General features: G+C 44.8%; 1 protein-coding gene across 1 annotated transcript in view; it reads left to right on the forward strand.

Annotated features, from left to right (window-relative positions):
* The window catches only part of PCSK2 (proprotein convertase subtilisin/kexin type 2), a 231432-nt gene that overhangs the window by 179601 nt on the left and 36500 nt on the right, over positions 1 to 15331 (forward strand). The window contains 1 exon segment of the mRNA XM_070472194.1: positions 3020 to 3096. Coding sequence (XP_070328295.1) covers positions 3020 to 3096 — 77 coding nt within the window.

Consider the following 15331-nt stretch of genomic DNA (forward strand, 5'->3'; position numbering starts at 1 on the left):
CCGATGGTAGAAATTTGACATTGTCCTGCTCAAGTTTTGCCCCCACCCTCCTGCCTCCACCCTCAAGCCTCAAGGACTAGCACAGAATCAAGGAGAGGGAGTGGGGTCCCAGACCTCTCGTCTCATCACCTCTCTACCTTGGAACCAACAGCTGCAGCCCCAGCCCCACAGGCCTCAGTCACCACTTCTCGTGTATTCTCTCTGAACCCTGGATCCTCACTGCCCTGACCCCTGGACTTCCGGGGGCAGCTGGTTCTCTCATCATGTTCTCACTAATCTCAGCCTCCCAAGATTATTCCGCTGCTTCCTGCTCTGCGATGTGCATCACAGAGCACAGAGCGGGGCCACCCCAGGTCCCTCAGCCAAGACACCCCACAGAGCTGCTTCTGGTCCTCAGCTACTGTCCTAGGATGAGTCCCGGACCTCTCTGAGGTTCAACATTCCAATGCATCCCCTTCCTACTCCAGGAACCCAGCTCAGATGAGAGAGGTAGTGCTCAGGGTCCCCTCTGAGGGCCTCACGAAGGCTAGTCCATGAATTTTCCATTCAGCTCACCTTAGACTGGGGCCTTTTAATCTCTTTTACAGAGAAACAAACCAAGCTTAGCAAATAATCTTCCAAATCAACTGTTTCAAGTTTCAACCTCAGCTTTGAAACCCAAAAGATAAAGTATTACCTTGTATTCCTCTTGATATTTCCACTCCACCAACCTTACCTAAGGATGCTCTCATCTCAAAAATTCAGGAAAGTTTAGAGGTAACCAAACATACTTAGGGAAGAGGAAGAAGTTACTTTTAAGATAGTATCCCTTGAAAGAACTGCATCTAAATAGCTCAAGAAAATTAAAGAAAAAAAAAAAAGCCAAATATGAGAGGGTCTTCTAAAGATGGGATTATGTTAATGGTGAATGCAGGTGATTTGGGTATTTGCCAATAATTATGGCCAGTGGAGACAGGACGTTATCCTCTCTAAAGCCAGGAACTGAAGGAAGACCTAGATTCTAGAACACAGATAGCCATGTTTAGTGCCCAGTATACAATGACTGGTCCAAATTTTGAATGGAATAAGAAATTGTTTTTCAATGAATATGACATTTCCTTTATATAATTGAATAAATTCTAGACCTCTATCATGTAACAGTCAACAATACAGTATTATATACTATAAAATATGTTCAGAGGATAGATTTCATGGTAAAAGTTCTTGCCAAAAAAAAGAACAGAGGGACATTTTTGGAGGTAATGGATATGCTGAGTACCTAGGTTGTGGTGATGTTGTCAAGAGTATATACACATGTCAAGACTCAGCAAGATGAATATATGGGATATTTTGTGTATCAGTTATACCTCAATAAAGCTAAAAACTTTTAAGTGAAAAAAGTTTAAACAAATTTCAAGGTGACTTCTGCCCCAAGCACATTTATTTTAATACATTAGTATTATGATTCAGGTCGTTCCAGCTCCTGATGGCCCTCTGCCATCCAACAAATGGAAACCCAGACTCATGGAACTGGTCAATTTGCTCTTAAAAACATCATGCAAACACCATGTAACACTATTACAAACTCTAGTGTTTTATCTCATAAAAGGTCACAACTCCTGAAAATGTCTCAGGTTGCCTTGGAATTGAGACATTTCTAAGCTGGAATATGCACCTAACCAGTGATTCCCAGCCAAGTGGATGCTGTGGACCAGGAAACCATCTGGGATCTTGGTTGCAGACCTCAAAAACAAAGGAGTGAGGGTGGGATGAGATGAGAGGCGCTTCATGGAACTCCGCATCCCTGGGCAACCAACAAGGCAGAGAGGAAGGAAGGGATTAGCCACCCAACAGTGGGGGACCATCTCCCATCATGGACCAAAATAAAAGGCTGACCAGTTGAAGACCGAGATGGAAAAAATTAAAACATGAAATCACTTAGAGACAAATTAAGGGAGTACATAATTGATTTCAGAGGGGCAAGACTCTCAGAGGGAAAAATGGAGGTGCTGGACTGCATAGAATTTAAACTCCTCATTGTAACCTGAAGGGTTAAGAGGACCCTTGTTTACAATCTGTATTTACTTGTTGGATCTGTCCCTCCAACTAGGCTGTAAGTTATATGCAGGCAGGGATGTCACCACTGTATTCCCATCCTTGGAAAAGTCCCTGGTATATGAAAGTGAAAAGTGAAAGTGGCTCAGTCGTGTCCAACTCTTTGCCACCCCGTGGATTATCCATGGAATTCTCCAGGCCAGAATACCAGAGTGGGTAGCCATTCCCCTCTCCAGGGAATCTTCCCAACCCAGGGATCGAACCCAGGTCTCCTGCATTGCAGGTGGATTCTTTACTGTGTGAAACACCAGGGAAGCACAAGAATACTGGAGTGGGCAGCCTATCCCTCCTCCAGTGGATCTTCCAGACCCAGGAATCAAACCGAGGTCTCCTGCAATGCAGGTGGATCTTACCAGCTGAGCTACCAGGGAAGCCCTGGTATATATGAGACTCAATGATATTTGTTGAGTAAATGAGGTTGATATTGTGGCCAGTGTTTGGGTCTTGGGCTTAACACTCGTAATTGTAAAGGAGACAAGCCTCTGTCAGCCCAAAGCTGGGAGCTGGGAATGAGTTCTGCGTAATGCAAGAGGCTTCCTCACTTGTGACATGAGAACTAGTATCTTCTGGCCATCAGTCCAGGGAAGCTTAATGTGAGTCTTGGCTCCAAGTAAGCCCCACTGACCCACAGTGGTCACTCAACTTAAAATGGAGATGGTCCCGTGTAGCACAGAACCCAAATTCGCTAACACTTTGAGAGCCTGGAACAGGATGGGGTGAAGGAGCTTGGAAAAGAGGATACCAGGAGAGGATAGAAGCCTCCACGGACACACCTGCTCTGTCACCTCTTCAAGGGCTGGTCCAGAGAGCAGGTTGACATAGCCCTGGGTGAGGGACCGTCCACTTAAGACAGTTGCAACTCTTAGCATCTTCTCATGCCCGTGCTCTGGATTTATGACCTAATGATGCACCTTGTGTTTTGCAGAACGCTGAGGCGAGCTATGACTTCAGCAGCAATGATCCTTATCCGTACCCTAGATACACAGACGACTGGTTTAACAGGTAAACTGGACCTCCAGGGATGTCTGGGACATCAGGAGTGGGTTTTAGTTCACTCTGTTCTGTGTTTTAAGGCTTGAATATCACCAGAAAAATAATCTCAGTGCTTCACGAAATTATACTGTGATTTTTCCCTTCATTGTGGCTATATTTTTTAAATTCTCAAATTTTTTTTAATATGGCAACATTCTTCTAGAATTTTCTTTCAACTATATTGTTCAGTTGAATAGGAATTACTTGCCACCTTATTAAAGATAAAAGAGGAGTAATAAGAAATCCTTTGTCAGCTCACCACAAGATGAATGTAAACATATGAGTTTCTCTTAATCTCTTGAACCTGTTGCAGAGAACGATTTTGCCCCTCGGGTCTGCGTCTATATGTTTTTGAAAAGTGTTTTCGCTGTAACCTCGTAACAGCTCATGTAGTCCCTTTCGACAAAACAGTACGTTAACTGGCATAGGTTTGAAGTATTTTTTACTAAGGCATAATTAGTCTCAGGTATACAACATAACAGGGCTTCCCTGCCGGCTCAGTGGTAAAGAACCTGCCTGCAATGCAGGAAACCTGTGTTCTGTCCCTGAGTCGGGAAGCTCCCCTGGAGGAAGAAGTGGCAACTTACTCCAGTATTCTTGACAGAACAATCTCACGGACAGAGGAGTGGCAGGCTACAGCCCGTGAGGTTGCAAAGAAACGGACACGACTGAGTGCACATGCATGCAACATAATGATTCTGTATTTGTATATACTGCAAAATGATCACCACTATAAGTTCGTTAACATCTGACACCACCCATAGTCACATAAAAATTTTTTTTCTTGTAATGAAGATTTACTGTCTTATCAGTTTTCAAATACACAATACAGTATTGTTAATTCTAGCTCTGATATACTGCTTGACATCCTATTATGCAACCCTACCCAGTGGTAGTATAACTTTTCTTCAACCTGTTTTGCTACTAAACATGAAAGTATAGCCTCTTTCTTCTCCAAGTAAAATTCATGCCTAATTTCTCACATGTAAGAAATATCAAGAAATTGAGACAAGTGCCTTGTCAATCAATATCAATTAAGTTTTAAACCTAATACTTACCCATTATTGATGTTTTTTGAGTGAACTTGATAGAACATATGAACTTCAATTAATGACTGAAGCTCACTTTAATCACTTTTACTTCTTTATTCACTTTACTCATCTCTTCTACTTCTCGTGGCAAACTTATGGTAATTGAAATAAATGCTGTCCTCCTCAGTTTAGTGATAAGGAAACAGGCTCAGAAAGATTGCCTGACTTACCTGGTCAAACAACCAGTAAATACCACAGCCAACACTGGAACCCAAGCTCTGTGTTTCTAAGTCCAAGTTGTACCATTATTTTATAAGGATCGTTTTTATTATAAAAGACAAGTGTATTATAAAAGACCAAAGAATGGCCAGGGACAGGTCCCAAGGGGACCAGGTAGATTAGACTGTGCTCCTACAATCATTGAATTGACCAGAGACTGTCTGGGGCATAGACAAAGCAGATAGGGCTTGGTCATTACAGAAAAGGCAGAAAAGAGTAACGGGGGAAACATAAGTCCAATTTGTAACATTTAAAAAAGATCATTGCTAATATGCAAGAGCATAGTCCCCACTCTCTATTAACTTCCTTACAGTTTAAAGTCATCATGCAGAGTTTGTAAGTGTGTGTTTAGGGTGGTAGAAGTCTACGAGCTTGAAAGTGTTAGTCACTCAGTCATGTCTGACTCTTTGTGACCCCAATGACTGTAGCCCACCATGCTCCTCAGGCCATGGGATTCTCCAGGCAAGAATACTGGAGTGAGTAGCCATGCCCTTCTCCAAGGGATCTTCCTGACCCAGGGATCAACAGGACCCAGGAATTGAAACCAGGTCTCCACGTTGCAGGGAGATTCTTTACCATCTGAACTACCAGGGAGGATATATTTAAAAGGTTGGAGAACATTTGATTTGAAGTGTCTCTTACTTCCTGTGACTTACAACCCTAGATCCTTGCTAATAAACCACTTTCAGACACAAGGATGTGAAGTCACCAAACAGAAGTCACTACACCACAGACAAGGCATTATTATAAATGGCGCCTGGAACCTCACTCTGAGAACGACCATGAGCGTGGGCCTGGTTTCTGCACTGTCAGTCACCAGCTGCCCACAGGCCATCAGAATGGGCGGTAGCTCTGCAGGACTGGGGATTCTGCTCAGAGTTCTGTGACCGCTTGGACAGGCGGGGAGCTCAAGGGGGAATGGAGACGTGTGTGAGGGTGGCTAACTTGCTCTAGTGCACCTCAAACTATCATACCGTTGTTAATGGGTTATACTCCAGTATAAAAGAAAAAGGTAAAAAAAAAAAAAAGAGCAGTAGCATTACACACGCCAGCTAATTGCCCGCTCCCCTCCCCCCAGCTGCTGCTGCTAAGTCTCTTCAGTCGTGTCCAATTCTGTGCAACCCCATAGATGGCAGCCCACCAGGCTTCCCCATCCCTGGGATTCTCCAGGCAAGAACACCGGAGTGGGTTGCCATTTCCTTCTCCAATGCATGAAAGTGAAAAGTGAAAGTGAAATCGCTCAGTCGTGTCCGACTCTTCGCGACCCTGTGGACTGCAGGTTACCAGGCTCCTCCATCCACGGGATTTTCCAGGCGAGAGTACTGGAGTGGGGTGCCATTGCCTTCTCCGCTTCTACAGCTAGTAGATACTAAATTCGTCTCTGATGGATTGATCCAAGCACAAAAATAAAAACAACAGAATGGTTTCCCCCCACTCATTTTCTGAACCTGAACACAACCCCCCCAACAAGTAAGTCTTCCTGTGTAATGAGCTATAAGAATATTCTTTAAACAAACACAAAAGCAAAAGTAGAGTTGTCCTCTATCTTAAATAATTTCATTTGCAAACTTATTCTTGAAAGTTCAATTTTAAATGGGCAAAAGTCCTCCAGGACTAAAGAGTGCTTAGGGTAATGAAATTCTTCATTGCCAGGAGTGAAATCCCCAAGTGTCCAATTGCCTCAGACACAGTCATCGTGAGTCAAGCAAGGATGATCCTTGCCTCCTAAGGCACCAATGACTCAAGACACAGTGGCCACTCTGAGTGGTAAATGAGATTTTTCACAATTATCAAGTGATCTTCAAAGGTCCTCATCCATCATGGCTTCTTATTACAAAGCCTGGATGGTACCACAGATCAGATCATGGTCTTTGTTTACTGGTTTACAAAACCAGTAAAAAAAAAAAAATTAATTAAAAATAAATAAATAAAAAACTACTATTGCAAGTGATTATGGGAGGAAGGCAGGTCAAAGTTCAGGCCCACAACACTGGGAGGCTCTGTGGTCCAAACAGTAGGGTGCTGGAATCCTGGAGGTGATTCCTACTTGGCACAAGGAGAATTTGAACATATCATCCTTCCCAGGAGTGTAGGATAAGTTCATTAAAAGTTCATTAAAAGTTCATTAAGTCACCCTTGGGAGAAATAGTATGCCTAATATTTCCTTCAGTATAGCTAGGGGCCTATGGAAGAAGAAAAGAGAGTAAGGGGGATTAGAGAAAATAAAACTAGCCATGAGTAATAATCATAGAAGCTTGAGGATGATATTTACAAGAGATTTCACTCTAGTTTTGTCTATGCTGGTGTTTTCTATAGCAAGAAGATTTAAAAGGCAAAGGGCATAGGCACTTCCCTGGTGGTCAGTGGCTAAGACTGCGCTCCTAATGCAGGGGGCCCGGGGTTCGCCCAGGTTAGGACGATCTGCAGGAACCAGATCCCATGTGCTGCTACTAAGACTCAGCACAGCCAAAGAAATAAAAACATTAAAAATAGTAACAAAGTTTTAAAATTAAGTCATAGGGCATAAAAAGAGATAAAGAGAACTAGGTCTTTAGTGTGGTGCTCATGAAGCTATTAGTTTTGGTGGATAAGCTTCTGAGGAGCCTGCAATGTCCCATGAGGAGGCCAAGGAAGCCTGAATCACTGAGTGCTAAGTATACCCAAGGTTGAAACAGTACAAGGAACGATAACAACGCCTGTTAAGCAGTTACTTGGGCTTCCCTGTGGCTCAGATGGTAAAGAATCTACCTGAAATGCAGGAGACCTGGGTTCAATCCCTGGTTTGGAAAGATCCCCTGGAAGAGGGCATGGCAACCCCCTGCATATTCGTGTCTGGAGAATCCCATGGACAGAGGAGCCTGGTGGGCTACAGTCCTTGGGCCTGCACAGAGTCAGACACGACTGTATGACTAACACCCACACGTGTTTAAGGCACTGTCTTCACGTTTTGTGTGTATTAATTCTCAACCTAACCTCCTGAAATAAGTGTGAACATTATAATCCCCATTTTGGAAACTGAAGCCCAGCAAGATTAAGTCACGTGTGCAAGGTCACACAACTGAGGAGTGGTGGACTTGACACCAGTGAGGAGGATGGTTCCAAGCACTGCCTCATAATAAAGAGGAGTGTGGAGGAAGGCCAAACTCTTGTCATCTCTGCCTGGGGAAATGAGGACAGGCCTCCTTGAAGAGGTGGCTTTTGGTCCCAGATCTAAACGAAGGTACTAGGCAGACTTTGGAGGAGGGGTGAGTGTGTTCTGGGGTGAATAGGGTATTAATAGAAATTAGGCAAAGAAGCAGAGAGGCAAGGGGTACAGATGTGTTCAGTTGCTGGATAACTGGTCCGGGAGTTAGAGACTGGCACATAGGGCAGCAATCTGAGAAGGCTCCGTGGAGGAAGTGGGCATGAAAGGTTTGGATGGCTGCTAGGAGAAGAGAAGAGCTCTTGTGGTTGTATGGGGTGGGCACAGAAAAGGACCCTCCAGGCACGCTGCTGCCTGAGGTTCTGGGAGCCTTGAGCCCTTGTCTCTGGCCAGAGCAGTGTTTCCCGTCCAGGAGGCATGAGCCTCTGGTCAGCTGTGCAGCCCCGAGGCCTGCCGGATTCTTCAGGTGTTCTCTTCTGGGCCTGGAGAAGGAAATGGCAACCCACTCCAGTGTCCTTGCCTGGAGAATCCCATGGACAGAGGGGCCTGTCGGGCCACGGTCCATGGGGTCGCACAGAGTCAGACGAGACTTAGCGACTATCACTCACTCACTCGCTATCTTCTGGGTGTGGGCATAAAACCCAACACCCCATCTTTGCTCCGCAGACTCGGGCTCTTGGATGAGATAGTTTCAGCATCAAAATGCCCATGAAGGGCTGACAGGTGCTGACCCACAGTGGGCTTGCTACTGCTACCGCAGCTCCAGCCAAACCCCCTGGCCACAGAGGCTGGTCAGAACTCCGAGGCAGTAGCTGCCCAGGAAAGCTCACGCTCTCCATCACAGTCTCCTGACTGCCGTGGAAAGTAGAAAATAAAGGAGAGGGTGGGACGAATGGGGAGAGTAGCATGGAAACATACACTACCACGTGTAAAATAGTTAGCTAGTGGGAATTTGCAGCCAAGGACTCTTTCTGAAGGCAAACTTCATACATGTGCAGGACAGCTTTTAGAGGAGATGTGTATAAGAATCCCTTGCCCTGTGCTTAAGTTGATTTTGCTGGTTTCTTCCTTTTTCAGCAGAGAAAGTGTATTTATTCTACTGAGAACCATTTAATAATTACATGTGGCATCTGCGCTCCAGGGATGTATTTGAAACTCAGTTGAGGATTTTGGAAAAGGAGTGTAATTTCCTCCTCACTTGCAGTCAGAGAAATACAGACTTGGGCCAAGCAAAATAATAATAGCAGCCACAGTAGCAACAATAACCCAAACTGCAAGAAGGCAGAAATAATGCACATTTAATAAGCCTCCATAATACACAACCGAGCTACAGCTGATTTGTCAGGATCCAGCATCACATTTTTTTCTTGCTGGCATTCCATAAATATTGATTGGCTGGTTGATGGATGGGTGGCACACCTTCTCAGCCGGGCCAAGATGTTGAGTGGCCTTGACATCTGTCCATTTGAGGGCTGCCAGCTTCTCCCTAGGCTTGCAGCCCGTGCTTTGTCAATAATCTTCCAACCCTGCTGGGTTTTAGGTCAGTGTTTGGTGATGCATTGCAGATCCGAAGTCTATTACCGTGCTGCTGTCCATAAAAATCTCTCTTGCATAGCATTTCTTTGACAGGCATGCACCACTGAAATGTCATCCCCGCCATCGGCAATATTTACGGAGCATCACCGGGTGCAGCGTGCTCTATCCATTACGCCCTAAAGAGTAAGAGATTCTGGATTCAATGCAATTCCTGGTTACAAAAAGTTTACTATAAATTCAGGAAGAGAGAAGACATTTGCTATTCAAACAACCAAAATGAAGGGAAGTGAGGATAAATGGATGAGACGGATCGTCTATATCCAGATGAACGTATTTGATTGATAGCATTAGTTAAACCTTCAAATAAGAAAGATTTTCAGTGATTAACTTTTTTTAATTAAAAGTCATATTTCATTTTGAAGAACCCAATGCGACAGGCCAAAGAAGAACATGTGAGAAAAATGTCCTCTCTGGTTGGCTATTAGCACAGTGATAGAAACCAATACTTTACCCTGGTGACATCTAATGGTTTAGAAATAGATGAACATCTTTCCCTTTCATCTTTATGGACTAATTCTGAAATCACCTCCTGGATAATAAAATCCAAACTGCCTTCAAAGACCTAATCTAAGTTTTTCTTTCATGTGAGCATTGAGACTACCTCATAAGTTGATATTAGTTCAAAGTTTGCTGCTTGTAATCAACCCTCTCTCTATCCGAATCAAAGCACAGTGAAATCCAACACAGTTTCATGTGGAGAGCTCTTCTGAGCCACTGAAGAAACACCACCAGGGCTCCCCTGGTGACTCAGACAATGAAGAATCTGCCTGCAATGCAGGAGACCCAGGTTCGATCCCTGGGTTGGGAAGATCCCCTGGAAAAAGGAATGGCAACCCACTCCAGGATTCTTGCCTGGAGAATCCCATGGATAGAGGAGCCTGGTGGGCTACAGTCCATGGGGTCGCAAAGAATTGGACACAACTAAGTGCCTAATACTTTCACACTTTCTGAGTCACTGGAGAAATACCACAAAATTCTGAATTTTTCTTTTTCTATTCCCCTACCAGGATTATGCAAGTTTTCATCATTTAAATTTTCCCCTTCAGCTAAAAGAAACAGACATAACGCAGATTTGGGAGTAATGGAGAGACTGACATGGACTGCAATAGAGATATATTAGTATAATCATTTCTACTTTGAAAACTGTTTACCATATAAGGGGTATTTTATGGTCCCCAGGTGGTAATTATTCTTAAGATAGAAAAATTCAGTAGATTATAATGGACAAATGCACTAGTATATTATTAATTGTTTGGTATGAAATAAGAGATCCCTGAATTGAATCAGTTTTCCTTATCTGTAAAATGCAACTAAATTCCACCCTTAAGGTTTGTATGAGGTACTAAGGATATGCATACAGAGACTTAATACAGAGTGTGGCAAATGGTAGGCACCCTCTAAGTGCCAGAAAATGTAATTGTGAAATTCATGGAGAGAATTTCTATAGGATCTAAATCAGAGGTTCTTCAACTAGACAGAAAATAAGGAAAGTTTATGCTAAAGAGATAAATGAATGTTCCCGTCATTTTTCCTCAGACATCCATTCTCTCATCTGAGCTTTTGAGGTTTGTCATTTCTTTAAGGAAAAAAAAAAAAAAATCTAGGGAATTTCCTGGAGGTCCAGTGGTTAGGACTTGGAACTTTCACTGCCAAGAGCGTGTGTTCAATCGCTGGTCGGGGAACTAAGATCCCAGAAACCACACAGCAAGGCCAAATATTTTCTTTTAAAAATCTCTACCAGTATAAAACAGAGGGATGTGCCCTTGTAATTACTGACTCCTTCGGCCACAATGAAGTCTGGGATGCTCTAACGGGTTGTGCTCAGAACTACACACTTTGCTTTGCTCAGAAAGGTGGGAATTGGGCTGGGGACCATAACTTCACTGCATGTTTGCTCCGCTTTTTAACTTTCTTCTGTAACCAGTGTCTCCATGACAAATAAGATAAATATTCTTTACCTGTCCTTTGTTCCCTCAAGGCATATGCTTTAAAATTAAAACCATATGGACTACAATAGGATACAAGTGGGTACTTGATCAAAAGAGATCTCATTTACCCTCCCTAGAAAGTTGAAGGTATCTTTAAAGAGCCACAATAGAAGTGCTCATCATACACTAAAGTTCTCTGAACAACATCCCTAACTGTCCTCTGAATCAATTTCCTGTTTTCTCTGCACGCCACCATTGCCTTAGTTTTCATCCTTAGCACCTCAGCAATGACCTTCACATCTTAAAAAAAAAAAAAAAAAGTATTTTATTTGTTAAATAAGCACATTCTGCTTAAAATCAAAACATTAGCCAAAATAATTTTGAAGCATCAAAAAGCAGATGCAATAGAACAGACTACTGAATCAGCAACACAGAGAATAAATAGAGAACCATTTATGGAATTCAGAAGAATTTTTTTAAAGATACATAAAATGTAAATGAAGGCAGCAGACATGAACAGTCTATAATAGAAGTTTCTGCTGTGAATGACTCTCTTTTTGCTCTCCCAGGAAAACAACTACCATTTTGTTAATTATGTTATGTGTGTCATAATGCTCTAGTGGTTATTTAGGATATCATCATTTTCTAGAGCTACATATTAAACAATTTGGGGGAAAATAACATCTATATTTTCCTTTAAACTCATTCACAAAAAATGATTAATCCAATATTGTAAAATATTAACTGTACATGTATACACAACATTAATCATTTTTATTTAGCAAAAGAATGGTGATGGTTTAGTCGCTAAGTCTTGTCTGACTCTTGTGACCCCACGGACAGTAGCCTGTCAGACTTTTCTGTACATGGGATTCTCCAGGCAAGAATACTGGAGTGGGTTGCCATTTCCTTCTCCAAACAGAATAATAAAGACACTCAAATGTCTATTATTAATAGGATTCTGATGAATAAACAATAGTATACCCACAGAAAAGTCTAAGTTATGAGAAGCCCTTGACTTTGATAGACTTGAGTGTTGGCCATCTGAGATTCATTCTGTTATTTACTGAATTTGTCTGTACTTTTTTAATGTTTCCTATTTTTAAAATAATAAACTGAGCTAAAAGGGTTATCCCTCCAGCCTTGCTTGTCCAGCATATCAGTTATCTATTGCCAAATAATGCCGCATAACAAATCATCCCAAAATGAATAAGCACCGACATTGCTCACAAGTCCGTAGGTCAGCTGGACAGGTCTGTTGATCTAGCTGCCCGTGCATCCACGGTCGGATGGCAGGTGGGCTGGGGACTGGCCAGCAGGTTGGCCTGTCACATTTCAGGGGGATGGCTGGCTATCAGCTGGGGTAACCGGCAGGAAGGATTACGGTCTCTCATCATCCCGTGGGGCAGCCTGGGCTTGTCCACATGGCACCTGGGCAGCTTCAGGAGAAAGAACAGCTGTGGTCCTCTTGGGGGCCAGGCTCATCTCTTTTACCACATCCTTTTGGACAAAACAAGTCATGAGGCCAGACTCAAGGGAGAAATGAGCTTCATCTCTTCATGGAGGAGCAAGAAGACCACCCTGCCAGGGGCCTGGACATGGGGATCAGAGGAATGGGGCTATTCTGGCAACATGACATACCCCTGACTCCTGTCACTTGCTCCCCGGTGACCTTTGTCAGAAGGAGGCCAATCAAGCCACCATATTTGTCCCCCATCCCCACCAACAGCTATTCCCACTTTTGACAGAGCATGTTTTATTCTACAGGCAAAATGGAGCTACTGAATGTTCTCGAGAGCTGAGGGGCCAGGCGAACATGGGCTTGGAAAATGATTTTCCTAACATTCAGAGAAGCAAGGACGTTTGCCTAAGATGATGAGGAAAACAGGACTGAGGGGAAGACATCCGAGGCTGTGGGAATGAAGCCCACAGAGGCCTGGGGCCTGGTGAAGCAGCCTGGTATCACCAACAATTACAGGGAGCCACTGCCACTTAGAATTCATTGGCATCGCCTAATTTAGCAATGATCTCCCTGATAGCTCAGTTGGTAAAGAATCCGCCTGCAATGCTGGAGACTCTGGTTCAATTCCTGGGTCAGAAAGATCCCCTGGAGAAGGGAAAGGCTACCCAATCCAGTGTTCTGGCCTGGAGAATTCCATGGACTGTATATCCATGGGGCTTCCCCGGTGGCTCAGCAGGTGAAGAATCCACCAGTAATGCAGGAGATGCAGATTTGATGCCTGAATTGAGAAGATCCCCTGGAGGAGGAAATGGCTACCCACTCCAGTAGTCTTGCCTGGAAAATCCCAAGGACAGAGGAGCCTGGCGGACTGGAGTCCATGGGGTCGCGAAGAGTCAAACATGTTTCTTCCCAAATGTTCCTGTGGAGGAACCACAACCAGCATCGCCCCATTTAAAAGGAAAATTAAAGACACGGAAGCCTTCAGTGTCTTTGGTCTGCTCAAGGAAGCTTGCACGGTTTTGTCCTCCAGGTTTCCGTGAGCAGCTGTGGGGCAGAGTAGGTTTGCTCCCCGGGTGGGAGGGTGGTGGGGGGTCCGGTCTCAGCGTGTCAGTGAGCCTCAGTCTCAGACCTGGCTCAGGTCTGCTGAGACTCAACTTGGACATTTGCGAAATGGAGCAGTGCCTGCCCCCACAAGGAGTAGAGGCGGTGAGGCCACAGAGGCAGTGAGCACGCCACACTCAGTCCATGGCAGGGGGCTGGTCGTCCTCTCATCCCTCAGAGCTGGGCTCCCTCCGCAGCAATGGTGAGGTTCCCAACACAGTCATTCTTTTTCCAGAGGGCATTCGGAGTCCCTGTGATGTGTAGCCTTCATGGAGGCAGAATTTGCTTTTGCTCATGTAGAGAAAGAAAATCTGTATATTTCAATCCTCTGATGTGATTTCTTTTAATGGACTGATGTGGTAGGTTTGCGTGTCCCAGGAAAATGTAGCAACCAGTCTACACTGCAGAAATCAGGACTTTCTGGGCCATGCAGCCAATAATCCCCTTCCCCACATGCCCTCTTGCACCCGCCGTGTAAATAGCAAGCAGGCAGCCCTCACGGCCATCCCCTCCAAGGCCACACAGATGCTGTTCCAGCCGACTTCAAATCTGGCTGCTTCTTGGAGCGTTATCCAGGCCTTGCAGGGCTGGGGCTGGTGGCTTGCAGGGACATGAACACTAGGCTCCTCCACAGCTGGGATGCTGTTGTTGGGCCCAAACACACATTCTGATTGACTTCAAGCTTACGCTTGGTTCCGTTGCCATTTAACAAAAGGCCCGAAAACCTAGTGGCTTAAAAGAGAACAAACGCTTGCTTGCTTGCTCACCACCCTGTTAACGTAGGTGGGGCTCCTGTCTCTCTCCATGTGCTGCTGACGGGGCGACTGGCTGGGTCTGGAGGAAGACCTCCAGGGGCCTCGCCTGAGGTGCTGTCCGGTCATGCTCCCCTCGTGGCCTTGTCCGTGGCCCAAGCTCCTCTGCGCACTCCACTGCATCCCGTGGGCCCAAGCCAGCCACCAGGCAGCCTGGCTCAGGGGAGGGGAAGTGCTCACAGGAGGGAGAACTGTTTGGATTCCTTTGGCCTAACGGAAAAGGGAGCAGAAGGGAGAAGCTTAATGAAATTACGGTGTCGATTGCAGAACTATGTAGCACCCAGTGCACCCTGGGCCCCTGCACTAACATGAGCAAATGACTTGCATGCCTTCAGTGATGGGGAACTCACTCCCTCACAACGAGGTCTGTTCTGCCTTTGGACGTATGACAGTGTCTAGAACATGAGCCCTAAGAAGGCCTTGCTCAGAATTGTAAGCTTCAGGCCAACAAACTTCCGAAAGATGGATCTAATGACTGTCCAAGGTTCTTAATCTGGTCAGCCTCAAAGTTTCTGTGGAGCCCTTGAAATTGAATGTGAAACGTTGCCAGTGTGGGCTTTTTTGGTTCCCAGAGGAAGGTGGAGGTCTGTAGCGTATAATATCTTAAAGGAGCTGCACTGTGCTTAGTCGTTCAGCCATGTCAGACTTTTGCGACCCTATGGACTGTAGCCCACCAAGCTTCTCTGTCCAAAATTCTCCAAGCAAGAATACTGGGGTGGGTAGCAGTTCCCTTCTCCAGGGGATCTTCCCAACCCAGGGATTGAACTCAGGTCTCCTGCGTTGCAGGCAGATTCTTTACCATCTGAACCACCAAGGAAGCTTTAAAGGAGGATAGAATCCAACAAAGGTAAATA

The sequence above is a fragment of the Odocoileus virginianus genome, chromosome 9 (genome assembly GCF_023699985.2).
Source record: "Odocoileus virginianus isolate 20LAN1187 ecotype Illinois chromosome 9, Ovbor_1.2, whole genome shotgun sequence".
NCBI classification, from domain to species: Eukaryota; Metazoa; Chordata; class Mammalia; order Artiodactyla; family Cervidae; genus Odocoileus; species Odocoileus virginianus.